Source organism: Podarcis liolepis (assembly GCF_965112155.1).
Source record: "Podarcis liolepis genome assembly, chromosome: 2".
NCBI classification, from domain to species: domain Eukaryota; kingdom Metazoa; phylum Chordata; class Lepidosauria; order Squamata; family Lacertidae; genus Podarcis; species Podarcis liolepis.
Window position 1 is genome coordinate 68,314,274 of NC_139555.1, and position 27,931 is coordinate 68,342,204.

Below are 27,931 nucleotides of genomic sequence, written 5' to 3' on the forward strand. Positions count from 1 at the left end.
TCCAAATAAACATTAGAATTAGGTGAACTGATGTGCAACCCAATCCTATGAATATTTATCTTGACATAAATCCTATTTAATTCAACAGAATTATCTCTCCATGTAAGAGTACATAATATCAAAACCTTAGAATCTAATGCTTAGATATTAAACTCAATAACCTAAAAAAACCCCTAACAATCAGTAATAGTGGAAATTCAAGGAAGAGGGATGGTCCCGGTCCCCCCCCCCCCCCGGCTCCTAAAGGCTAGTATGTATTAACAGGAGAATAGCAATATTTAAATAAATAAAAAACCTCTCCAGCAAGTGTGATTAATTTCTTTGGGTTTAATATTCAGGGCTATAAAATATGCATCACCTACCCTACAGTGTTTGAGATTTGTCAGGTGAATGCCTCATTAAGCTGCTTTGGGAAGATGTGCTCTCAACTAGTGAGCTTAAATATTTTTGACAAATCTTAAAAAACAAAATGAAGCCATTTTATTTATTTTTAAATGTTTTATGATCAACTTAGCATCAAGGAGAGGTGTGCAAGCTGACAGTTCTGAAGAATGAAAGATTCCCAATTATCACATTATGCTATCACTGCAGAGTAGGGCAAGCTACTGCAAGCACTTACATGTCACGATGCCTTCCCAAAGGAGCTCTATATACTGATCTCAGCAGAATGTATAGTGTGTTCTGTCTCAGACATTTGACTAGGAAACTGCCAGTTGCATCAGTTCATATCCATTGACCCTCCATCCATGTCTGCTAGAACGATAAAAGAGAATACTGTAACTAGTAAATGCTGTTCATCGTTTAACCAAAACCTATGATAAAATGGCTGGCTTTTACAGAATGTATGTTTATATAGGCATTGTGCCTGCCTCCCTAAAGAGAAGGAAACCACATATACACTCTGGGTGCTCCAGATAGGCTTCCAGCAACAGAAACTTTGCATTCAGCAACCTTCTGAACCCAAGGAAACTGATTCAGTGGCTCTACACTGGAAAACCAGTTTTTGTGTACAAATTGTTCTCAGTAGATCAGATAGATGTCTCAGAAATTTATGTGAGTGACTGACTTGTCAAACGTAATTTAACCAACAAATATGCCCATGGATAATTTCATTAAGAGAGTTTAGCGTAGACAGTTGGATATTACTGAATCTTGGTTAATCTAGCATCTTGATCATGGGCAGGGAGCCCTTTCCAACTCAAGGCCGCATTCACTTCAGGGCAATCACCCAGGCGCCACACACAAAGAATAGGCTTGGCCTTGGTCAAAGGCAAAACTGTGCAGAGCAGTAGGTGCAAAGGTCATCTTAGTAAAGCAGGCTAGTTTCTACAAGCTCCCACACCCCACTCAGTCCTCCATCCAGGTAAGCAAGGAACATTATGACAATTCAAGGACACATTCCAGCCAAGGAAAGACACTCAAGAAGGGCGACAGAGCCAGTGAGCGTTGTGGCCTGGGGAAATATAAAAAGCCAAGAGGGCCACATTTAGCCCCAAGGCCTGAGGCTCTCCACTGCTGAGCCAGAGGAAGTAATGGAAAACGTTTTTATTGATTTCTGTCAGTTATGGGTGCGGAATGCTGCACCTTCAATAGCAAGTAAGCAAATAAACAAAATAGTTAACAATCCTGCTTCTGGAACATGAGTGAATCAGGAACATTCATCCTAAAAACTGCCCTCCCACTTTCCAGTCTGTACAACGCTGAATTAAGAATGGAATAAGCAAAGGAAACTGTTGAGGGTCCCAGATTTTTCAAAGCCTCACACCCCAAAGCCTGTTTTCATAAGTAGAGCTACTAGCCCTCATGGTATATAGGAAACAGCATGGAAATGGGAGGACTTTGCATACTTACTCTCCTTCACCCGCTCGGTGAATGCAATCTCTGCCACTGCGCCCCGAATTGCATTTAAATCTAGTTAATCGATACCGCCTCCCCACCCACTTCAATTACACCCCTCAACAGAATTTCAACACCTTCTTCCACAAACTGTCCATAAGACCCACCCAATTCACGGCTCCCTCGTTTTCTTCTCCAATGGCCACGCTTTCCTCTCCCCGCCTTCTTTCCCCACTGGGCAAAATTCCTATCCAACGGGAAACCAATATGTTAGACTCCCGCCCTTTTAAATCCTCTTTCTAATGGCTAGGGTAGGCCGTGGTCGCCCGTCCTTTCCCCCCAGTTTAGGGCGCTGGTCCCTCGCGCTGGCTGGTGGATACCACGTCGGCTCCTGACTCCCCCTGCTCGGAATGCGGTGGTTGTTAAGGAGTGTTAAGGTTTTGCCTTGGGAAAAACCTTGGGAAAAGGTTTTGCCTTGGTGCTAAAGAAGGACAGAACTTTTTTTATGTATGCTACAACAGCAGCAAGAATACTCATTGCAAAGTATTGGAGGACACAAGATTTACCCACTCTGGAAGAATGGCAGATGAAGGTGATCGACTACATGGAATTGGCAGAAATGACTGGCAGAATCCGAGACCAGGGAGAAGAGTTGGTGAAAGAAGACTGGAAGAAATTTAAAGACTATTTACAGAAATATTGTAAAATTATTGAATGTTAGAAGGATGTTGGATAGAAAATAAGGGGTTTCCAGCTGTAATGCTTTAGGAGATACGAAAAAAAGGTTTACAAATGGGTAAAAGCTTAATGGTAAGGATTTGCTGAACTAACAAATTGAAGTGGAATACAAAGAAGGGAGGTATGAGGAGGTCTGGGGAAATAAGCGTAAGGAAGATATGTTATGGAAAATTATCTGTTTTTTAACTGTTTTTATGTTGTATGTTGTTTCTTTTTATTTTTTATTTTCATTGTTATATTTTAAAAACTTTAATAAATATCTTTTTTTGGGGGGGGGGAAGGGAAGCGGCCTCCGTGGGGTAGACCACTTGCGGTACCAGCCCCAAGAGGCTTCTGACAAGGCTCCAGGGGCACCAGGCCGCGTTTCCATGGCGACCGTGAGAAGCCGCCGCCGCCGCCTGCGGGAAAGCACTCGTGTTGTGCAGGTGGAAGGAAGAACGCCGCTAGGGCGCGCGGGGCAGAGAGCCCAGCTTGGGCATGGTCGAGATATTCCGCTGGTGAAGCGGCTCCACAGCTCCAAAGACCAGAATTGGCGGGAGCAGCGGATTCACGGGATCCTCACGGCCATCCGGAGCTGCGGACTCCGGCCACGTCCTGGAGGTGGTCTTCCCTTTCCGCAGGGATTGGGGCAACTGGGAAGTGATCCAGGCCTGCCAGGCCCAGCACAGCCAGAACCGCTTGCCCTGCAAGGGGAGGGGGAGCCTTTCCTCTGTTGGCAAGGGTTTCAGAAGCAAGCCTTCCCAAACGAAGCTAACGGCATATGAAAAGATCCTTGTGAAATCCCAAACGCGATTATTAGGAGTGAACCTCACTGACCACCATGCAACTTAATTCGGAATGCAGATGCATGAGATTGCAGAGTAACTGTGGCGTGAGTTCTAGCCCCACACTTCATCAGTTAAGTGGCTCCCTTCAATTATCCTGTACAGTATCTGATAAAGGAGGACTTTAGACCACAAAAGTATATGCTGCAACAAATGTGTTTGTCTTTAAGGAGTTACAAGACTATTTGTGTGTGTGTGTTTGCTGTAACTGACTTGCGTTTGTTACAAGCAAAGGAAAAGGTCTGGCAGACATGTTACCATCAGGCAAAACAGCCAACCAGCCATGAAAGGGTGGAACTGCAAAAACATGAGAGGATTGATCAAGCACCTGGCAGGCTACAGGACTGGTGAACTACATTTGTCTTTGCTTTTGCCGCTTATGGCAACAGCTCGACAAGATTCCTATCCTGCAATGAATGTGAATAAGTATGGTTCCAAGAGCAGAACTCCTTTGAACTGTGGTGTACATCCTGCTTCTTTTCTCTTACTTGGTTAATACTACCATCTAGCTCACTATAGAGGCACTACTGTCAGTTGGGCTGTGCTTCCTAGTCTGTGGTCCTTAGCACTGTCTTAGTTTTCTACACCCATCAATCCTAGAAATTGCTCTTTTATAATCCAATCACAAAGTGATGGGTTGTTTTAGAAAGAAGGACTTGACATAAGCTGACATCTGCTTTGAAACTAGCATTATAAAAACACTTCTGATTTTGGGAAGCCATGGGAATGGACCCCAGGGGTGGGGAGACAGAAATTTTGGATAAAATTGTAATATATGTAATAATGTCTGTCTTACCAGTCCTACACACCAAATGATTACAAATATACCCAGTGTTAGAGATTGGCTTTTAAACCACTACACCATACGATACATGAACTTACCTTTGTTGCATGCTGACAAATAGCAGGTGTGTGTATGAAAATAGTAGGGAGGAATGTGTCCTTTGACACCTTTTTAAAAAGTCCAATCTTCCTGTGTCCCACCCCCCTTTTCATTAGATTATCCATCAATTAATCAGATCCCCCCCATTAATCCTCAGTGTCCTACAAAAAGGGGAGCAGGATCAAATAAGGTCATCATTCCAAGGTGACTTTAGAAAAATTAACTCCTGCTAATTATTTTATTTTGTATTGCAATGACATGTGGCTGGAATAAAGTATCTCCAACTAACTCAGAAGTTGTAATGGCCTGAGCTGCCTTATATTAATCTGATGACATCCTTCCAAACTAATTATGCCAAAACTACAATCTCTTTTTTATAGATAGGAATTCAGTGCCCACCATGAGCAGAAAATTGTACATTTTTATATGTACTGCTCAGAGCCCTTGGAACTGGAGTAGGTGGGAAGGACAGTCAATACAAATACATTGATACATTTCTGTTGTACATTCACTGACTACGTGCCTGTTTGTTTCTCTTATCTTTCCCCAGGGATTCATTACAGCAGTGCCGTTACTGTTGATGAAGTAAAGGCCTTGGCTGCTTTGATGACATACAAATGTGCTGTAGTGGGTATGTTTGCACCAGATGTGAAAAATACTAGGATGGGCACAACAGGCTAGGAGGTGGCACTACTCTAATACCGTATGGATGAGATACGCAGAAGAGTTAATGCATATCTCAGAAAAACCAGCGTGGTGTAGTGGTTAAGAGCAGTAGTCTCATAATCTGGTGAATGGGGTTCGCTTCCCCGCTCCTCCACATGCAGCTGCTGGGTGACTTTGGGCCAGTCACACTTCTCTGAAGTCTCTCAGCCTCACTCACCTCACAGAGTGTTTGTTGTGGGGGAGGAAGGGAAAGGAGATTGTTAGCTGCTTTGAGACTCCTTCGGGTAGTAATAAAGCGGGATGTCAAATCCAAAAACAGTATGCAGTGCTTCTCAGACACTTTGAGAAGTGTCTACAACATATATATATTATATTTCATATTTAATGGCAGTATAAATACGCAATGTGTATTTGAATAGAATTTACATATATTTTGGGAAGAAGAGAAGAAGCCTATCTCCAAAAGGGTTCATATAACTGTAATAGTGTGCTGTCAGCCCAGTGAAAGAAAGTTATTTCTTGTATGACACACCGTGGAATATGCTGGGACCAACAGTTTTAGAAGCATTGTATTATGTACTTAAAGTACACAATAGAAGTGTCTTTGTTGGCATTTCTTGAATTGATGGAGTGGAGATAATGAAAACAGGACAGAATGAAATGGAGAGAAGATTGGAATGTTGGAGGAAATTACCTCTGGCTTCTATCTTTTGCTTTTCCCTGTTACACATTTTATTAAGTTTGTAGCCCACATGAGCATAAGAAGCTGCCCTATACCAAGTCAGACTATTTTCCCAGCTCGCTGAGTACTATCTGCTCTTAACTGGCAGAGCTCCCTAGGTGTCAGACAGAGGTCTTTCCCATCTGTACCCAAGGAAAGTAAAGTCCCAGGAACAAATATTCATGTCAACTTTGTCCCCATATCTATCTGAGCAATACCATCCTGGAGCCAACAATATCAGCCATACAATCAATGACTTATTCACATGCATGTGTTCTAACATAATATACACTGGCATCTGCCAACAATGCCTTTTTGCCATCTACATAAGTCGAACAGGTCTGTCTCAAGGCAAGAGGATAAAGGGACACAAGTTGAATGTTAAGAATGGTAACTGGTATCCAATGTGAAGCCAGCAAAATCCTGGGAATCATTATAAAAGTTATTCAGGGCGTGTGCCTGGTTCGGTAACTTCATTAGACCTCTGACAAAGTGAGTTGTGGCCCATGAAAGCTTTTGTAACCAATTACTATATTTGTACTGTGTTTTTCTTCCAAGGAACTCAGGGCGGGATTCACTATTCCCCCCACCCACCCATGTTTTACGCTCGCAACAACTCAATGTGGTAGGTTAGGCTGAAATACAGCAGGTAGCCAAGAGTCAGCCTGTGTGCTTTATAGCTGGCTGAAGAGGGGATTTGAACCTGATCACTGAAATCCTAGATCAATACGTGATTGCTATTCTGTGTCTTGGGTGCTATAGCATTCTTGTTTATGCTGCAACAGAATAACATAGCTACCCCTCTGGACTCCACAAAATCATTTGTTGTTGTTGTTTGTGGCATCATTAAGTGAATAATACTAACATTTTGTTTGGTGGGTGGTGGACTCTTGGATACCAGCTTTTCATCAGAATGTGTATCCTGCTAACACATTTGTTTGTGCAGGTTTAGGAGATGGCAGCCTGCCAGTTTCCCTTCAATCCTGGAGAAATACATTTGTCCCCTAAGCAATCCTTCCCTCAGGTTAAAAAACTTGGCTAGCTGTTCATGTACCAGGAACCGTGTCTAAGTCACCTCTATTGAATTAAGTTTGCTGAGCAATCCCCCAAGGAATACTTTGCTTACTCTAATTAACTTGCCAAGAAAATTAAACTAAGAGGGGAAGCCCTCTGGTCCTCGGGGAATGTTGTCTTTGTGAATTGTTTTTCCTTCCCCAATAAATCAAGTTTAAATTTTCCTCGAAGAAATCAGCTGAGGCAGCTGAGGCAGGAGCTGAACTCTGAGCTCCAAGGGGAAGAACTCAGCTACTGTGTATGCATTCTGTATTCATCTTTCTCCTATTTATTCTTGGCAGTTAACCTGGAATGGGTTGTGCTGTCAATTTGGCTGTTGTCTTGACTGTAGCTCTCATCCTAAGGGAAGACTCTTACCAAAGTTGTCATGTTTGGTTCTCGGTGCTGCTGTGGATTTTTCCTTGGAAAAGTTCGTTCAAGCAACTGATACTTTGATGAAGGCAGGGGCAGACTTTGATAATCTTTTGCAATATGGTGCCCTGTGCGAGGCCAAAATTTAGTGCCCCCAAATGAAATCTTCTCAAACTTACACCCCCTTGGCTCATTGCCTGTGGGGGGGGGGAACCATCCACACTGCCCTAAATCCAGTGCTGGTGAATAGAAAGTTAAAATGTTAGATGATACAAGTGGTTTAGATATGGGCCCTTCTGTAAACATTAATAGCAGAAAGGAAACACTGTCTACTTATGGGACAAAGGACAAGCCTTTCTCAGCAATTCAAAGCTTATCATTTTAAGACATTGGTTCAGTGGAAGGTTAATCACTTTTTTCCTACTGTTAGGCATCCCTAAAACTCCTGCCTTGGATGTCAGGCTAGACAAACTGAAGTGTGTTTCTCATTCCACAATCATGGCACTATAGTTGAATTTTGAAAAGCTTAGAAGCTTGAAAGCAGCATCCTCAAAGTGCCTTGCAATATCCTCATCTTGGCTACTATTGAGAAACAACTTACAATGGAGAATGCTCCTCGTTTGACCAGACTGATGTGCTTATATGTATTTATTAAGCATGCAGCAAGTGTATGTCAATATTCTGACTAGGTAGTAGCTGACTGATCAAATCCACTCTTTTTATATTGGGCGAGCTTCCTAACAGAAGCAGCTCACTGGGTGGGGCAGAGCAGCTGTACTAGCTTCCTGTCAGATAGGTCCTTGCTGCTCACCTAGAAGGAGGCGGTGAGGTAGTAGAGAGGTTGGCATGTTGCAAATGCGCCAGCAGAAGCACTGAATTGGCTCCGCTAGTATGTTTGCACAATGCAGCTCTGCAATTTCTCCCCTTTCCCTCCTGTGACCAACAGTGATCTGCTGGGAAGCTAGTTTACCAAGCAAGCCACTTCTGTTCCCTAATGCACAAAGCTGGCAAAAGGAGAAAAAATGTAGTGTGTTCAGGTTTGCAAGCAACCAGTTTTCCCTGTATGAAAATATCCCTAGCAACGCATCACAAGTGATTTATTCTGGAGGCTCTTGAAGCAATCTAATCAAGAGCTGCAAGAACTAGAACTGGAAATGCATGGATCTTTCTGTTAGAGATGCAATAAGTAACACGATGGGACTCTTCAGTTCTGGGACTGAGTCAAGCAGGAACATGTAGAACAGCTTTTATTTTTTACTTACTTTTTTCCTCATCTCAGCATTGTTTGCAACATTATGACAATAACAGTGAGTAAAAGATTAGGCTCTGCCCGATACGTGTGTGGAGAGAAATTATAGAGTCTGAAAATCCGGTTATGGGTTGCTAAACACTTTGAGTTCTTATCTGTGCTGCAGAACATATGTGACAGCAGATTACAGCTAATGAAAATGTGGCCCCATAATCATAGGAGATACAGTAGTACCTCGGGTTAAGAACTTAATTCGTTCCGGAGGTCCGTTCTTAACCTGAAACTGTTCTTAACCACTTTAGCTAATGGGGCCTCCTGGTACCGCAGCGCCACCGCCACGCAATTTCTGTTCTCATCCTGAAGCAAAGTTCTTAACCCGAGGTACTATTTCTGGGTTAATGGAGTCTGTAACCTGAAGCGTCTATAACCTGAAGTACCACTGTATGTGGGCCATGCAAGGTCTCCCCTGTTTGATACAATCTTGGAATTTTGATGGGGATGTGTGTGTTGGGCATACTATTCTCCATGACATTCCTCCTCCATTTAAAATATGTAGTTCAGTGCAGTCTTCTGTATATAAATTTCACCTAGTCCTTAGAGCAGTGGTTCTCAAACTCCCCCGCCCAAACCATTTCCAAATTGCTGGGCATCTTGGCTTAATTATTTTTCTACCTCTTTTAGCATTTTTAATTTGCCGTGCTAGACACTGTATGGTTTTCAATTTTATTTTTACTGCTGATTTTATTACTTAGATATTGTATTGCAATTACAATAAAATAAAATACAATTCAAGAAATAAAAGCAATACAAATACAACTAAAAACCATACAGTGTGTTTTTTTCTTATAGGGTGCCTCAGAGAAAGGAATTGTACACTCAGGATTAGCTTTCACCATGGAATGTTCAGCCAAGGTAGGTGTCTATTCACTCAATATTTTTCTCTTTTTCACTATTTTCACAGGACAAGCCATCACTATCCTACAGATACCTCTCTAATATCCTTCTCTATGCTTCTAAAACATTCATTATAATATCATCAGAATAGTGCTCATTGGCATTAATTCCTTGTAACCCACCATTTTCTAAGTTTTGGCTTAGGACAAGAGTACCGGGACATGCTAATTTCTATTTATGTTTTATCTTCTAGAAAATCATGGGTGCAGCCACAAGGTACTGTATAACCTAGACTTGGACTGTTGCCTCTTACTGCACCGTTGAAAAAGTATTTTAAGGTTTACAGTGAGTCAAGTTTCACTTCTTGAGACTACCATTCTATTGACCTTCTGTCTGTTGCCTGAAGAGGAAAAAGTGTGTGTTACCTTTGAGAAGTTAGAACATCACAGTGAGTGAGGAGACCTGAGGTGTCGCTGTGAATTTCTGGAAGCTTTCCCTTCTGTTTACATCTTACTCCTCCCTTTCCTGTTCCCAATTTCCTTGATATTTATTTGGAGAGCTGTTCTTTTTTAGACCTGTAGATGGTGCCAGCCGTTTGGAGAAGCTGTTGATTTACTGAATTATACACTGTAGCTGTTCAAATTAACCATCTGTTAGAGTTTAATGTCTTATTCTTTTATTTCATGTGGCTTGCCTTTACCACATGCTTGGAATGCCCTGATCTCCTTGTTTCAGGGTTATGTCCATATTGTAGCTAGCTCAATATTTGGTCCTAAACATTTAATTGCTTCTTGGACTGTGGTAATGGTGCTTTTCCGTCTGTTCAGTGGCCTCTCCTGCAGATGAGAACCATCTTTGCAAGTGAATCTACTTTATTTCTTCCTGCCATAAAGGAGAGATCCTGAGTTTGTGCACATATTTTATTGCAGGCTTGTCCTAGCAAGCATTATCTGCACTATACTCCCCATATACATACTCTATTTAAATGCCACAATAGAAAATCCACACTAATGTTTTCTGTTCTCTCTTGGTTTGCACCCTAGTTGTGGTGTACCCTTCATTTTCATTCCTAGTACCTGAATCTCTTTTTTTCCACAGCTATACTAAAGGCTTGCTGTTGCCTGAGTAACAGCATTTTCTCAGAATATGTTAGTAAATCTCCACATACTCTTGCTTGATACAAGATACTGAGCCTACCTTCCTGTTGTCAGAATCTCAATTAGAACAATCAAGTTACTGTTCCTCACCCACTTCCAGCAGAGCTCCAGAATCAGTCACACCTTTGGTTTCAGCCTGTGTCCATCCTGATAGCTGGCCAGAGGACATCTTACTGCATTTTTTGTCTTAACGGCATTTGAAGGGTTGGAGAGCTCTTAGTACAGGTTGTATGTGTTGGTGCCCAAAGCTCTGGATAAGAAAAGAAGATCTTAGTCTTGGCTATATGAGCATCAGTACACTTGTGTGGCTGTAGGGTCTTTAACGGCATATTCTTTACTGGTGAGGCTGCTTGCTCAATAGGATTGAATTTGTTGCAAGTATGCTTGCAAGGCTGAGTGAATAGGTGCCAATGAAGTGTTTGTCCAGAAACAACATCACACATGTGTAGTCTAGTCAGCCTGCTGAAGTTACTATTGTTTGTACAATGATATCCAGTCAGTTTGCCTGTTGGCTGAAGGCTGCTTCTCATATTGCAGTAGGCTTAGGACACAGCAAAAGCCAGAGGCAGCTATGGCACCCTGTAACTGTGATTCAGGGAAGATAAATGACAAGAAAGAGGAACCTGCTGCTCCTAGACAATGGGGATTGGATATTTGGGAAAGATTCACATTGTAACTGTGATATATTGTCTTTTGGTTTACCAGTGATGTGAAGATTATTGGCCCTATGGAACAGTTCAGCCTTTTAAAAAAACCTGCTTTGAAAGAATGGTGTCCTAGTATTGCTGTTCTAACAAATTTATTGGCTGGAATTTTAACTCACTACTTGCTAATTACTTATGGTGTTTCTGTTCGTCCAGGTTGTTGGTTCAAGTTTAACTTTGTTTAATACTGGATGGGCACTTCTCATCATCACAGTTGTAAATGGTGACTGATAGGAATGCCACATATGCCATAGGTAATGTCAAATTTGGGCCGTATCGCTTTGAGCTTTACTGTACTGGACAGCTCCTCCTCTCTCCCAGCTGGCACATAGGTTTTCTGTACATTGTCACCTGCAGTTATCCAGCTTCAGCCTTACACACTGGATTGAAGAGCTGTTGTTTGTGGCAGATTAGCAATATCATATGCTCACTAGAGAGTGGGGGAGGTTATTTTTGAACCATGGAGCTAGTCTTGTGAATGTTTTAGCATCTATGTTATGGTTGCAGATTACCATGATTTGGACAGGCTTGATCCCCCCCCCCCCATATGGACTTAGGTTGGACTGGGCTGTGATTGGATGTATTGAATAATTCTGAAAACACTGGGATGCCCATAAAAATTCCATTGTGAGATAACTACAAGAATTCACTTCACTGTGGAGGAAAATGTTTGCATATGAATCCTTACTTCTGTACATCTATCCCCAGTTCTTTACTGAATCCTTTCCAATATATCTGCAATCTCTTTGGAACGTGAACATAAAATTGAGTGGCTAGTGGAGACCTTAGTATCAGTTTACTTCATGATTTTACTGAAATGAAGCATTCTGTGCTAATCTGAATTTCAGCAGATTTGGCTGGCTGATCACAGGCCTTGTCACGTTTTAGCAGCTTGGGGCCTATTTAATTGGTAGCAGGTGTGCCAGGTTCTGCTGCTTGCTGAAAAGGTTTGCGCTTGTCTGCTGCGTTTCTTATGGTAAAGCTGGAGGAAGGATCCTTTCCAGCAGATTCAGTGAATACATCACTGGAAAACAACCAGTGCTTCTGGTGACGTGTCCCCTCCATACAACTTGGAGTGTTGGGAAGAAGTGTTGTTTGCTGTCGCCCTGAGCTTAACTGCTCAGTCATGCTGCAGAAATCGCCCCAGAAAGACATTGCAGTCAGCATGGCAAATGGCTTAGTGCAGGAGGAGGCACTGTTGACTGCCTCACTGCTGCTGGTTTGTGTGCTGGGAATGCACTGTAGCACCCTGCTTGTGGTTAACGCTTAGCTGGAATGAAATATTCAACGCAGCAATAGAGAAATTAAAATAATTATTTATTTGTCAGACAAATAAATGAGAGGCACAGTGGTATATGGTTACCAAGCTCTGGCCTGGCCTCCTGCCATTATGGCCAGCCCTTATATTCCCTTAATCCAGCCCCCTTTGCTCCTCCTGTGGCTGCCTCTGTCCAATCAGCCTGGTTGGATTTCCTATTGGCTGATTGCTAGAACCAATCACAAAAGATACACCCATATCCTCCTGTCCTTATATGGAGGACAAAGAGCTATATATTGTTACATCTATAAATGACAAATAAGTAGTAATATATCTTACATGTGTCTCAACAAGGAATCTTAATTACCAGCTCACCTCTTGCCCTCCTTGCCCTATTGCCTTCTAAAACAAATGGTTAATCTTAAATTTTTATCTTAAACATATGTCAAGGATCTTGAGTTTCACATCAACATTGAAAGATCTCCTTCATTTGAAGGTTTCCAAACAAATGTCTGACAGCTAATATATCAGGACAGCCCAGATGGCGTCTTCCTGTCTAGCAGGGGGGCTTAGACTGGTAGCTGACTTAATTTCAAAATACAACTCTTACAACTATATGAAATCTAGCATTTCTTAAATCCTTTGCATAATTACATTTAAGACAATATATTTAATACACAACACAGGTAGCCTCTTAAAAGGAATAAGGCCTTTGTAAAGTAGAAGTAGAAAAGGGAACTCAGTTTAAAACAGTTTCAGAAGAAACCTCTTTAGTTTACATCCCCCCCCTTCAGCCAGCTGCTTTCCCCTTAGCTCTTCCCAACATTTATTGCCCTCAGCTTTAAAAAGACTTCCCAGCTAGATGCTTCTCCATTTGGTCTTGGCCTTTTTAACCTTAGAAGATCTGGCTCATTTTACTGGGAGGCACATTGGCATTATTTTACTATTTACTCATTCCTAATCATGTTTATCTCTGCCTTTTTTATCTTCTATAACATGTAGGGTCAGTGTCCTTACTCAGTCTGTAATTTCAGCTTTTACGACTTTGAGAATTGTTTTCTGCTATCAATCAAGGGGCCCCTTTGTCTAGGAAAAACATTGCCAGTGTTTTCTTAAGCAGCTAGCCTTCTTGCCTGGCATGAAACTTTTGAAAGTCTAAGCCCTCTTTAATATACAAGCCCTGATCAAACATTAATAAAATGCAGGCTTATGCCTGATGCCTCATTCCCCCCTTTCAAGCTCAAGGACCTTCGTCCCAAGTGTCCTTGATAGCTTGACCTTCATCATGTTCCTGAGGTAAAGCTCTGTATAGGGCCATGATATGAGGTAGAGTTTCATTTGAAACCATCTTGCTAATTGTACTTCTAAAACATGAAATGATACATGGCATCATACATAAAACCATTACCACTACTGTCAAGAAAAACAAGCAAGACAATAGTATCCCTTTGAGTCCTGTGACATTAGGTAACCAATTGGTGAGCCATCCCATATCCCATCCTTCCCATGTTTGTACTGGGACATGTGCTATATTCTCCATCTTTGTGGCCAACACACGGATTGCCTCACCATTATCTGAAATGTTAAAGCAACAGGCATTCCCTGTCAAGTTCAAGACTCCACATAGGCCTCCCTGCTTGGCAAGTACATAATCCATTCCCATTTTCAGCTGCAAAATGGCGGCTCTACTTTCATCCAACTGTTGTGCAATAAGTCTCAAACTCTGGGCCGTTGCATTGGTTACAAGTTCCACTACTGCTTGCAATCGAATTATTCTGTTTAGATTATAAATAGGATCCCGTGCCCCTTGTATGAGCTCACCAGGATTCCAGGAGGCAGGATCATAATAGGCTATAATGCGCTCTGGTGGCCAATCATCAGTACCGCTCCAACTTTGGGTACTTCCTCCTGCTATATGAGAAATATCAGCGTTTCTTCGTGTACGCTTGGCCAAATTAGTAGGCATAATCCACATTGGTGGTAATACCCATCCCAGGAAACAAGTCCCACTCCATTTGGAGGGGAGTTTCTTGTATGCCCATTCTCCACATATCCACCACAACCATCGGGTCTGAGGTTTTTGGTACGTGGAGTACAGAAGGCGAAATATCAGAAGAGGTAGAGAGTTCACAGTGCAGTATGTTAGATTGCCTTTTTCTGTCACAGTTATGTTCCATACCACTTTCCATGCATGAATAAAAGGAGGTGCACAGGGCAAGGCATTCCGAGTTCGATAGGTAGTATCGTGTGCCCAGGTATTCTTAATATTATCCCAAGTATAGTGACAATGAGAAGAGCCTATCATGGTAGAATCAGCTGCATCTGATGATTTATGTACACAGAATTCCCCTTGTACAGGTATAACTCGTAATGGTTTAGTTGAGTTCCATCCGTGGAAATTCTGTAATTCTGTTTGGTGTGGTATTTCGCTTACCATACCAATGGCATCTAATGGTATCGGTAATAAGGGCATACCTCCCTCTGAATCATCTGGCCCAAGAGAGCAAACAAGGCAATTGGTCCTATTTGCAACATTGGCTACCATTTCAGCTAAACCTACCCACATATTGTGGTCATGGCGGAATCCATATTTAGTCAATTTGGCCAGATTCAAGGACCCTTCCCCTTCCCAAGGGATCAGGATTAATAATAGAATCATGTTGATGTCTAGCATATGCATTCCTTCCACAAAAGATTACCTTATAGTGATAGCAAATAAATATTAGTCCCAATATAATTCCCCCAGTGACAGGAATGGGGAACCACCAAGACCAAAACATATATCCCAAGGATCCCCAATGAGTAATATCTCTGATAATTGTTCCACAAGGGGGGGGCATTCAATTAATTGTATAAGAGAATCTTTCCTTTCACAATCGCTGGTTCAGATGCTCCTCAAGCTTCAGGCGTGCGCAGGTCAGCCAGCTTCCAGGTTGTGGCTGCAGCAGGCCGGTCGTCTAATGTTGCCCGTGACCTAGCCCGTTCCCGGTAGGGCTAGATACAGGGGTTTTTGGAGAGAGTCAGTTTAAGAGGATTAGAGGGGTCACCTTTGCACGTCCAACTGCCTTCGGACTTCTTCAAACGGGAGTGATGAATCCAGGGGGTCACCTCAGCTACCTTCACCGCTGTTGGAGTAGAGAGCAAGACGGTGTAAGGTCCACGCCACTTAGGTGCAAGTGGATCACGTTTCCACTCTTTCACCCATACGCTATCGCCAGCCTGGAACTGATGAATCGGCTCGGCAATGCTGCACGGCGTGCGCTCGAGGGCCCACCTGTTAAGAGAAACAAAAACACGGGAGAGAGATTGCACTTGTCCCTGTGTCACATGGTCTCCTATTTGTTTAAGATCAGCTGGAATATCCTGAACAAAGGAGGGCGGTCTCCCATACAGGAGCTCAAAAGGTGACAACTTAAGTCTTTTTGTGGGTGCACACCGAACACGAAACAGTGTTATGGGTAACACATCTACCCATCCCAATCCCGTTTCCTGGGTTAATTTTGCCAATTGGGTTTTCAGAGTCCGATTCATTCTTTCAGTTTTCCCTGAACTCTGAGGCCTATAGGCTGCATGCAGTCTCCATTTCACTTGTAGGACTCGACATACTTCTTGTACTACTTGATCAATGAACGCTGGCCCATTATCACTTCCAATGCATCTAGGTAATCCAAACCTCGGGATCAATTCAGTGAGGAGTCTCTTAGTTACCTCTCGTGCCTTTTCAGTTCGGGTGGGAAAAGCTTCAACCCATCCAGTAAGAGTATCTACAAACACAAGGAGATACTTGAATCCCTTAGAAGGGACCAGCTCTGTGAAGTCCACAATTAGGCTTTCCATGGGGACATATCCCACATGTTGGATTCCAGGAGGTTGTACCGGTCCCTGCCTGGGATTGTTTTTAGCACAAAGAACACATTTCTGTGAAATGCAAGTTGCTAATTGTGATAGGTTAATAATATACAACTTCCGACTGAGACTCTCTCTGGTTGCAGTACCGCCAAGGTGAGTAGATTCATGATAATTTCTTACAATTGTGCCTGCTAGATGATGAGGTACATAAATCCTATTGTCTGGCAGGATCATCCAACCGTCCTTCACAACTGCTCCTTCCAGTTCAGCCCACTTCCTCTCTTCTGGGGTATAGTGAGGTTTAACTTCTTCTGGAACTACCTCTGGTATGAGGGCTGCTATAAATCCTCCCACAGGCTTTTGGGCTGCCTCTCGGGCTGCTTTGTCAGCAGCATGATTTCCTCTGGTTATTGGATCCCTTCCTCGTCCATGACCTTTGCAGTGCATTACAGCAATCTGTTCTGGAGCCCATACTGCTTCTAACAGGATTTCTACTTCAGGTCCATATTTCAAGGCCTTCCCGTGGGCTCCTATTAGACCTCTTTCTTTCCATAGAGCACCATGTGCATGCAGGGTTAAGAAGGCATATTTAGAATCAGTATAGATGTTTGCCTTACATCCGGCTGCCAATTGCAGAGCTCTAGTTAAACCTATAAGTTCAGCTTTTTGTGCTGAGGTGCCAGCAGGCAAAGCTTCAGCTTCCACAACTTCCTCATTGGTGACCACAGCATATCCTGCTCGTCTGGCACCTTCATGCAGGTAACTGCTACCATCAGTATAATATACAACATCTGGATTTTTCAATGGTTCATCTTTCAGATCGGGTCTACTGGAATAAACTTCATCCATTATTTGGAGACAATCATGTGATTCTTCATCATCTACCTCTGGTAGGGGCAGCAAAGTCGCTGGATTGAGCATATTCACTACTCGTAGATGAATCCTGGGATTTTCACACAATAGGCCTTGGTACCTAGCCATCCTTGGGTTCGTTAGCCAATAACTACCCTTATATTCCATGAGTGTCAGAACAGCATGAGGTACATTCACATACATTGTCTGGCCGAAGGTAAATTTATCAGCTTCTTTGACAAGGCTTGCAGTGGCCGCTACTGCCCTTAGGCATGGAGGCCATCCTTTTGCTACTGAGTCCAACTGTTTTGACAAATAAGCTACTGGACGGTTCCAACTTCCTAATCTCTGGGTCAGGACTGCCGCTGCAATCCCATTCTGTTCATGTACATACAGCTGAAAGGGTTTTTCCGAATTAGGCAGTCCAAGGGCTGGGGCCTCCATAAGTCGTTGTTTGATAACTAAAAAGGCTTGTTGCTGCTCAGGTCCCCATACGAATGGGTCCTTTTCTGCACCTCGAGTGCTTTCATGTAAGGGCTTGGCCAGACTGCTGAAATCAGGTATCCATAGTCTACAAAACCCTGCTGTTCCCAGGAATCCTCTGAGTTGTTTCCTTGTGGTAGGTTCCTTGATAAGGCAAATAGCTTCTTTCCTCTCTGGCCTCAATGCTCGTTGTTGGTGTGAGATGTCAAAGCCCAAATATTTGACCTTTTCTAAACATAACTGTGCCTTTTTCTGGGAAACTCGGTAGCCAGCTTCCCAGAGCAAGTGGAGCAGTTCCTCTGTACCTTCTTTACAGGTCTCAAAATCCTTTGCTGCTAGTATAAGGTCATCTACATATTGCAGAACCACCTTTTCTCCAGGTATTGAGGGGTAACTTGTTAGATCCTTCGCCAAGGCAGTGCCAAATAAAGTTGGGGAATTTTTGAATCCCTGGGGCAATCTCGTCCAGGTTAGCTGGCCTTTTGTTCCTGTCAAAGGGTCTTCCCACTGGAAGGCAAATATAGGTTGGCTCTGTGGTGCCAGCCGGCAACAGAAGAATGCATCTTTCAAGTCCAATACAGTAAAAAATGTTGCTTCTGGTGGGATCAAACTCAGCAGGGTGTATGGGTTTGGTACATTTGGGTGCAAGGTCTCGATAGCCTGGTTTACGAGCCTCAAGTCCTGCACTGGCCTGTATTCATCTGTCCCAGGTTTTCGAACAGGCAAAAGGGGTGTGTTCCATTCTGATTGGCAGGGCTTAAGCAGACCATATTTTAATAGGCGGTCCAAATGTTTCTGGATGCCCTCTGCTGCTCGCCGGGGTAAAGGATATTGCTTTACAGATACAGGGGTAGCCATAGGTTTTAAGGTTACTACAATTGGAGCTATATTCTTGGCCATTCCTGGTGGGCTATTTTCGGCCCATACTCCTGGTGGCACCTGTAGAGTTCGGAGGAGCTTGTTTAACTCTGTATCCAATGTGGGTTGGACTTGCAGGGCTGACATTAGGCGCCATGATTGTTCCTTAGGTACTGAGAGGGAAATTATTCCTGCTGCCTTTGATGGCAGTTTCATTTCTGGACCTCGAGGAGTGAAGGTGATTTGGGCCTGCAATTTGGACAGCATATCTCTACCTAAGAGAGGTATTGGACACTCAGGTATATACAAAAACTGATGGGTTAAACGATGTCCCCCAATCTGGCATTCCAAAGGTTGGAGGAAAGACCTCTTAGCTGACTGACCAGTGGCACTTTTAATGACTACACTTTTGGATGCCTTTTTCTGCAATAGTTCTGGGAGTACTGAGTATTCAGCCCCAGTATCAATCATAAAGTCTATTAAATGGCTTCCTAATTGAATCGTGACCGTGGGCTCCTGGAAGCCTAACTTTATGGAGTCCGGTCTTTCCTAGTCTTGGGTAAAATCCTCCTCTGCCAGTCCAATGACATTGTCCCTACTCCGTCCTTGTCCAGGTCTCTGATATCTTCCATCTCGGATCATTCCCCGTCCCCGTCCCTGGTTTCTTGGGCCGGAGCCTGGGCCTGGGCGTACTTCTTCCAACCTCAGGGGTTCAGGACATTCCCGCTTCCAATGACCCTCCTTCTTGCAATTCGCACATTGATTCCTTCCCAGTGGTGGATTCCTTCCCCGCCCTCTTCCTCCATTTAAGGGGTGGTAGTCTTGCTTCACTGCTGTGGCTAGCATTACCATCTTTTCCTTCTGCCACTTCTTCTTCTCTTGTTTCTCAGCCTCATCCCTATTCCGATAAACTCGGCGTGCAATGGCCATAATTTGGCTCATCAGCATCCCTTCCCATCCTTCTGATTTCTGAATTTTCTTACGAATGTCAGAAGCGCACTGGGCCACAAATGTAGCAGTAATCATTCTGCTGTTTTCAGGGGCTTCAGGGTCAAAAGGAGTCCATATACGATAGGCTTCTTGCAGCCTCTCTAAAAAGTCTCCTGGACTCTCATTTGGTTTCTGTTCTACTTCTGAGACTTTAGACATATTAGTGGGCTTCTGGCATGCCCTGCGGATACCTTGCACAAGCGTCTGGCGGTAGGTGGTAAGTCTGGCCAGGTGAATTACATTGTTTGGATCCCAATTAGGATCTTCCAAGGGAAAGTTGTCTTGGAGATGACGGTCAATATTAAAAATATTTCCCACTCTGGCCTGCTCATGCAAATATATCTGTGCCTTTTCAATTATGTCTCTCCTTTCCTCAGTGGTGAACAGAGTATTCAGGAGCTGGCGGCAATCTGTCCAAGTAGGACTATGAGTATTTATTATTGAAGTCACCAAGTCCATCATAGCCTGAGGTTTTTCTGCGAAAGATGGGGTGTGTGTTTTCCAATTCATCAGATCCGTAGTTGTGAATGGAATGTACTGGAGGGTCGAAGTTCGAGGTGGCCGTGGTCCGAGTTGCCCGTTAACCAGCACAGGCTCCTCAAGGGCATCAAATACTCTTCTGAGAGGGGCTACTACGTGATCTTTCTCTTCGCTTTGCTCTAGGGGCCTCAAATCATAGGGGATGGTATTTGTCCCAAGGCGTTCTTTTAGCAGCCTTATACGCCTGGCTGTATTGCTTGCTGACCGATTAAGGTCTCCCTGTAACTTCTGTAATAATTCTCTAGGATTTGGATGTACAGGAGTTTGGGGTAGGCAATCAGTTGTTTCACTAAAAGAGACTGTAGATGGAGTTCTACTGGGACTCACAGATGGAATAACCACTTCTGCTTGGGCTTCATTATAGGCCTCCAATGCCTCCTGAAGATATTTATCATAATCTATCAAGGAATCAAGTTCTGTGACTCCAGCCCCATTATTCATTCCACTTTCTTGCCTTGGGGTTACAACTGGTGGAGTGTTTGGATTAGGCTCCCTTCGATGTGGAGCATAGGGTGGAGGTGGAAGCAGCTCTTCCTCTGGTCCCTCAAAAATGGGTTTGAGTTTATTTGGCAAGATTCCTTTCCTAGCTTCGGCTTTTACAGCCAATAATTTGCATCGTTGGACTTTGCATTCCCTTATCCATGGAGGATTTTTATTTAATGTGCTCAGCCAGGAATCTATATATGAAAATTGTTCTGGGCACCCTCCAGTTTCTTTGGCGATGTTAGACCAAAGTTTGCTTACTAAATTTATATCAAAGGTTCCCTGAGATGGCCATTCAGTATTTTGCTTCGGCCACTCTAATTCACATAACGTTCTCAGGCGCTCTGGCGTCATTTTGACTCCATACGCCCCTGAGAAGGCTTTCTTAAAATTATTTAACATACATTCAAGAGGTGTATTTCCCCCCTTTGAACCCCCAACTCCCATTGTATGGCCCTGTGAAGTATCCACTCAGTCACTCACACACACGCTTCGTGGGTTTCCTTGCCTAGTGAAGTCGCCTTACTAGGAACCGAAGTACTGCCCACTCCACACTCAGGTCAGCTACAGATTGCTCTGTACTTTCTCACACATACAATGCGCTAGATACTTCACCACACACTACCTCCCATTCTTCCCTTTTCCCCCACCAGATCACCATCTGATGTATCCAACCACCTAGCGTACTCAGTTCCCACTTACTGAGACGCAGAAGTTTGATCAAGACTTCTCTTCCTCCCAATTAATTGGAGGGCCAAAAATCCCTTTGTGCACTTACCCTTGGTTGGTTCCGTTTCCCCCCGGTCCGTCGCCGCCAGTGAGCAGGGTATCAGACAGACGAGACTTCTGCGTTCCCCCTGGAAAAATTTTTCCCAGTGCGCGCTGGGTAAGCAGTTTAGAGATCCTCTCTCTTGTACCCTGCCCAATAGGGCGAAGGGGCTGCGTTCCAGCAGACCACTTATCCGAGTCACAGGCGCACCATAAAATGTAGCACCCTGCTTGTGGTTAACGCTTAGCTGGAATGAAATATTCAACGCAGCAATAGAGAAATTAAAATAATTATTTATTTGTCAGACAAATAAATGAGAGGCACAGTGGTATATGGTTACCAAGCTCTGGCCTGGCCTCCTGCCATTATGGCCAGCCCTTATATTCCCTTAATCCAGCCCCCTTTGCTCCTCCTGTGGCTGCCTCTGTCCAATCAGCCTGGTTGGATTTCCTATTGGCTGATTGCTAGAACCAATCACAAAAGATACACCCATATCCTCCTGTCCTTATATGGAGGACAAAGAGCTATATATTGTTACATCTATAAATGACAAATAAGTAGTAATATATCTTACATGTGTCTCAACAAGGAATCTTAATTACCAGCTCACCTCTTGCCCTCCTTGCCCTATTGCCTTCTAAAACAAATGGTTAATCTTAAATTTTTATCTTAAACATATGTCAAGGATCTTGAGTTTCACATCAACATTGAAAGATCTCCTTCATTTGAAGGTTTCCAAACAAATGTCTGACAGCTAATATATCAGGACAGCCCAGATGGCGTCTTCCTGTCTAGCAGGGGGGCTTAGACTGGTAGCTGACTTAATTTCAAAATACAACTCTTACAACTATATGAAATCTAGCATTTCTTAAATCCTTTGCATAATTACATTTAAGACAATATATTTAATACACAACACAGGTAGCCTCTTAAAAGGAATAAGGCCTTTGTAAAGTAGAAGTAGAAAAGGGAACTCAGTTTAAAACAGTTTCAGAAGAAACCTCTTTAGTTTACATCCCCCCCCTTCAGCCAGCTGCTTTCCCCTTAGCTCTTCCCAACATTTATTGCCCTCAGCTTTAAAAAGACTTCCCAGCTAGATGCTTCTCCATTTGGTCTTGGACTTTTTAACCTTAGAAGATCTGGCTCATTTTACTGGGAGGCACATTGGCATTATTTTACTATTTACTCATTCCTAATCATGTTTATCTCTGCCTTTTTTATCTTCTATAACATGTAGGGTCAGTGTCCTTACTCAGTCTGTAATTTCAGCTTTTACGACTTTGAGAATTGTTTTCTGCTATCAATCAAGGGGCCCCTTTGTCTAGGAAAAACATTGCCAGTGTTTTCTTAAGCAGCTAGCCTTCTTGCCTGGCATGAAACTTTTGAAAGTCTAAGCCCTCTTTAATATACAAGCCCTGATCAAACATTAATAAAATGCAGGCTTATGCCTGATGCCTCAGCACCACACTGGCTGATAAGAAGTTTTTGGCTAATGTGCCAGAACTGGAATCTGAATCCAGAGATATTCCCTGCATGATTTGGACTAAGAACAGCTTTCATGGACTGGAGTCTCTTCATCTTGCTTAGGAACAATACTTTCTAGGATTATTCTCAGCTACCAGGCAACTGTATTAATCGTTTTGGATATTGATATGCATAGTGATGTGATATTTATTTATTTATACAGCAGCATCAGTGGTAGGATGTTTTAAGAGTAATGATCACAAGAGACCTGGAAATAATATTCCAAGAAATGAATGTATAGAATTTCCATTGTTTGAAGTCTTCAAATGAAATATGAATCAATCTATTAATCTTAGGGATGTTTGCAAACCATCACTTTATTCACCTAGTCCCTGTAAAAACATTGGTTAGCTCTTTATGTATGTTTGCATTCTCTCTAATATAGTTCCTTGTTCAAACACCTTCACATTGGCCTTAGAAATCCAGAATTGCTTTTTGAGATGGACTCTGCATATAACCATAGTGAGGCTATACAGTGTGCCTTTTTCCAGCCAAAAAGCGTAGTAGGAAAGCAGACTTGGTAGACTCAACCCTCTTCCCACAATAAACTAATACCGGCTTCATTAGTTCAGACTTTCCTCCTTTGCTTGTGACCTTGCTTTGCAATCTGGGCAGCTTGGCTCTGGTTGCTCTCCAACAGGGATTGCTTTTCTACTAATAGAAGCAAAGTATCAGGCCACTTTCAGTCTGATAGATCAGGCTGTCGTTGCAGATGTCAAATTAGTTAATGCCACTTGAACCTAAACTTTCTTTGGGCTGAAGAAGAAAGCAAACCCTTTCTTCCCTCCAAGTAGACTTCTTTCTAGCAGTGTCCCATCCCAGTTGCCTGTAGAATGGAAAAGGGGAAGCCGCTAGTGTCAGAATAGGCAAAATATGAGGTAGCTTCTCGGCTGTGCATTATGTGTGTCTGAATTTCTGCACTTCTGTGTGCTGGTCGTTCAGTGCACAGGGAGCCAGACTTATATGTAAGTTTGTGCATTCTGTAAAAGTTCTTAATAACTGTGGATTTTCACTGTGCTTGAAGTTATCCATTGGCATGCTAGCAGTGTGCAGTATTAACATGTATTTGTATCTTAGAGCAATTTACAAATATACTCTATCAAGGCCACGAACTTACTGCCTGTTAGTTAAGAACTCTGCTAATGCTCTTCCTCCTTTCGTGGTACAATGAAATTGTACAGGTACTCTTCTCCGCTGCTTTTTATCCAAAGGTGTTTTTTCTGAACACCTATAGGGCTCAGAAAAAACCCCCCAGATCGCATAAATGGACCTCTGTGGCAATGTATCTCGCAGTGACCGTAACATTTTGTTAACATGCTCATTTTCGGCACTACTTGCAGTGTGCATTTTTTGCTGAATAGCTGCAAGCTTGTCTAGACACTGTGCTTGTTACAAGGATTGGCATTCCCACAGCAACTTTCCCACTCTTATCGTTTAAATTAGAACAACTCACAGCATGAGTCACCACCCTTCACATTGTGAGTTTTCCTACCCTGTGATCTACATCAATGGCCTTCGCTGTGGGCACCAATTTTTTACAATTCTCAGAATGTAGTATTTTTGCTTCATTCCTCCTCCCATACTACATATTATGACCATTGTTAGCAAATCACTAATAAATGGAAAAATATAGGTATTATCTGCACAGATACTGAATGAATAAAGGAAATTATATTTCTTGTCTCTTAGGAGTATTTTATTCAGTGTTTTATCTGATGGTCTTAGAGAAAGACCTTAGGTTAGGGGTTGAGTTATGCAGATAAACTAACTTCATTTGAAAAAATGCATAAAATGCAGTAGTTCTAAGTGTGAAATTACGCATTTGGAAATAATGTTTCCTGGGGACATCACCCAGGTAGCTTGATATTAAATTTCTTTTATGTATGCATGTGTCCCACCACTATGACCTTGGTGTATGTGTATCAGACAAATTTGTGGGTGCTTTACTGAAAACCACAGTTAATAGCTATGTACTGTTACACAGCACATTAAGCCAATAATCAACATAGCACGTACTAAGTAAAGCCAGGCCTCATTAGCCAACTTGAGTGTTTGGAAGCTCTGAAAGAATGTGGACTGCTATATGTGCAGGCACTGGTAAAATCAAAATAAGAGGTTGGAACATGGGCCATGGTGGAAGAGACTTAGACATGTTTATCCAGAAGACCTTTGCTGTTGATAAGGGGCATAGCGTTAGGTTGGTTCTAATATCTGTGTGTGTTATTTAAAAGGATTTTAATATATATGGCTAGAGATTTGTGCAATCTCTAATAGACCAAAACAATGCAAAAATTGTCTGCCTCCAGAAGCCTTTTCTAACATTTATTGTAGCAATAATACCAGTGTTGGCTGGGCAGCTTAGCAGAGATTAACCATCACAGAAGAGAGCCCATACTTGAAAAGGATGCATCCAACAAAGCTGTGTTATATTAAACATCTTTCCATTTTCAGAAGCACAGAATGTATTCCCTCTGTTTCAGCCTGCCTGAACAACAGCTTTTGAGTGGGCATTTCACTTCCCCCAAATGTACAGAGTGGTACATTGAATACCTTACTCAGCAAGAGTTGTACGTCCTGTCTTCCCTCATCTGCTACATGGACAGCACTGCACTTGAACATGTAGTAATTAGTGCCTGAAACACTCTCAGCAGCTGCCTTAGTGTTAGGTTCACTAGATGTAAAGACTGAAAAGGTTCCTGTATCTTTTTAAGTACTGATGTGTAAGAGAGCAAATTTTGGCAGGTGCAGCTTAAGCTAAGAGCCTTGCAGGTGCAGCGCCTGAGGCAAATCACTGTGTAGGCTCCCCTTCTGCTTTCATTTCCCAGTATCTCTGACACTCCTCCTCTTCATGGTGCTGGTGCAGTGACCTCTCCAGACGTACATTTTGCTGCTGCTGTAGCGGTGGCAGCGAGTTCGTCTTCTTCCACCTCCTACCTCCCAGTGTTGCTCTTGGGAGGTGACAGTGCTGGTCTAGGCAGTAGAACTGCTGGCACCAGGCCTGGGGAGGTTGTCCTGGCCTTGAGACAGCTCTCCCTGGTGCATCAGACTAAAGGTTTATCTATCCAGTATCCTGCAACCTTCAGTGACCAAGTAGACCCCTTGTGGGAACCTACAAGTAGTACACAAAGGCAATAACCCTCTCCCATAGCGGGCGGCACTATGGGTTAAACCACAGAGCCTAGGGCTTGCTGATCAGAAGGTTTGCGGTTCAAATCCCCGTGACGGGGTGAGCTCCCGTTGTTCAGTCCCTGCTCCTGCCAACCTAGCAGTTCGCTCCAGTGGGAAGGTAAATGGCATTTCTGTGTGCTGCTCTGGTTCGCCAGAAGCGGCTTAGTCATGCTGGCCACATGGCCCGGAAGCTGTACGCCGGCTCCCTCGACCAGTAAAGCGAGATGAACGCCACAACCCCAGTGTCGTCCATGACTAGACCTAATGGTCAGGGGTCCCTTTACCTTTTTATAGTTATTCCCTAACAACTGCTAATTCAAAGGCGTACACTTTCTGCAACTGGAGGTCACCATGTCTTATAGCCATTGATAAGACTTGTCCTCCACAAATCCCCATTTAAAGCTATAAAGCTAGTAGCCATCTCATCCTGTAGTAGCATATTTCATAAATTAACTATGCACTGTGTGAAGAAACACATCCTTTCCCCATCCTAAAACTTTGTTGGGTGATCCTGGGTTCTAATGTTAGGAGAGGGAGAAAGTTTTGTCCATTTTCTCCAAACTTTGCATAACTTGATAAATGTTGATCTCCCCTTACTTGCTTTTTTAAAAATAAAAAACCCTCCAAGCCCCAAATGTAGCCTTTCCTTATAGGAGTTCCAGCCCCAGTTATTTCTGTTATGCTTTTCTGCCTGTTTTCTCACTTCATAATATCTTTTTTGAAATGTGTTGGCCCAAACTGTACACAGTTTTCTAAGGGTGGCCACATCATGGATATCTATAAAAGCCTTTATAATACTATCAGTTTTATTTTTGATCTCTTTCCAAGGTTGTATTTGCTGAAATGCCTGTTTCATTTTAAATATTAAAAGCAACCTTGTTGTCCTTTGCATCTGGGTACCTATACTTGAGCCTCCACTGGTGTTGAATCGGTTTTTACTTTTTCCTTGCTAGAAGCGATGCCTCTCCCTACTCCTATGATATATTTATTTCACTGTTTCAGAGTGGCTGCAGGAGACCTGGTCTATAAAAGCCACCCCTGGTTGCAGCACACAGCAAGGCAACTGCTTTCCTCTTGACTTGTGAACAATGTGGAGGCAGACAAGAAGGTACAGACAAGAGTTGGCTTTATTCATGGACACAGGGGCAGCTGTGTCACTGGCAGTTGCCCCAGGATTGCACACACAGCGACAGTGGGAGGTATATATCCATGCCACAGTCACAACACAGAGCGCTGGGGGCAGGAGAGGGAGGGTATTCCTTTTGTTTGGGATACACAGACACAATTTCTGAACCGTCAAAATCAGGGAGTCTCTGTTACAAGGCCAGGGGCGGGGGCTCGGGAAAGGGACAGATCACAAAGGCGTAAACAATCCATTCAGAGATATAAAAAAAAGTTCCACCAATGGTAATGAAGCGGAGTTGGCGTGATTCACGTGCAAGCAAATGTACAGCAGGCCCAATGCAGGGTCCTGGCCGAGGTGATGGAATGCTCTGCTTAAAAACGGAGAAGATACAACATGCTTCTTACTGACACAAGGAAGCCTGGCCTTACTGCGCTGGGAGGGAGACAGGGCAGTAAGGCTGGGCTCGCAAATGTGCGCGCGCACAAACCGCTGCAGCCAGGGTTTGCCTTCAGAATTCTTCTCTTAATGCTAAAGACCACGATACATAAAACACAGATCCCGATGAGGTCCCTTGGAGCAGAACTGGAGGAAGAACTCATGACAGGATGGGGTGTTGGGGCTCCTCTCCATCGCCATCTGCATCAAGGCCTTCCTTTGGAGAGGTGGAGGAGGGATGGGAGGGGGAGGGTCATTATTGTTATTGTGCTGCTGGTGGAAGTGTCGGGAACAGGGGTAGCCATTATGCTTCCGGCTCGTATTCCTGATATTCCTCCTGAAAAGAATAAACGTCATGAAGTGAAACGAGGATGTGAGTCAGAACAACCCAGCACTGGAGGTGACTAGGTAGACCCCACATGGATAAGCTTACCTGAGATACAGGCCCTGGGCTTACTCCTATATTGCCCTTGCTAAGCTCCTGTTAGGTTGGCTGTGC

At 43.3% G+C, this 27,931-nt stretch overlaps 2 protein-coding genes across 10 annotated transcripts in view; one reads left to right on the forward strand and one right to left on the reverse strand.

Moving 5' to 3' along the window:
* Positions 1–1,371: 1,371 nt before the first annotated feature.
* LOC310699894 (glutamate dehydrogenase 2, mitochondrial-like) lies at positions 1,372–27,547 on the forward strand. Of its 7 annotated transcripts, none has more exons than XM_083488565.1 (5): positions 2,918–3,174; positions 4,832–4,912; positions 9,192–9,254; positions 9,490–9,581; positions 25,035–27,547. In XM_083488565.1, exons 1-4 carry the CDS (start codon positions 2,943–2,945, stop codon positions 9,558–9,560), a joined length of 447 nt encoding a protein of 148 aa, XP_083344691.1. In that variant the 5' UTR covers positions 2,918–2,942; the 3' UTR covers positions 9,561–9,581; positions 25,035–27,547. The 7 variants fall into 7 exon arrangements, 4 of the variants coding, with proteins under 4 accessions (XP_083344693.1, XP_083344691.1, XP_083344692.1 ...); XM_083488566.1 differs by lacking the exon at positions 25,035–27,547 and adding an exon at positions 6,227–6,293 and having other exon boundaries at positions 9,490–9,882; XR_014522286.1 differs by lacking the exons at positions 2,918–3,174; positions 25,035–27,547 and adding exons at positions 3,509–3,824; positions 6,227–6,293 and having other exon boundaries at positions 9,490–9,882.
* The window catches only part of SNCB (synuclein beta), a 42,093-nt gene continuing 41,142 nt past the window's right edge, over positions 26,981–27,931 (reverse strand). For all 3 annotated transcript variants that reach the window (XM_083488560.1, XM_083488561.1, XM_083488562.1), the window contains exon 6: positions 26,981–27,769. In XM_083488560.1, the coding sequence (XP_083344686.1) occupies positions 27,737–27,769 (33 nt within the window). In that variant the 3' untranslated portion in view covers positions 26,981–27,736. The remainder of the gene's footprint in view (positions 27,770–27,931) is intronic.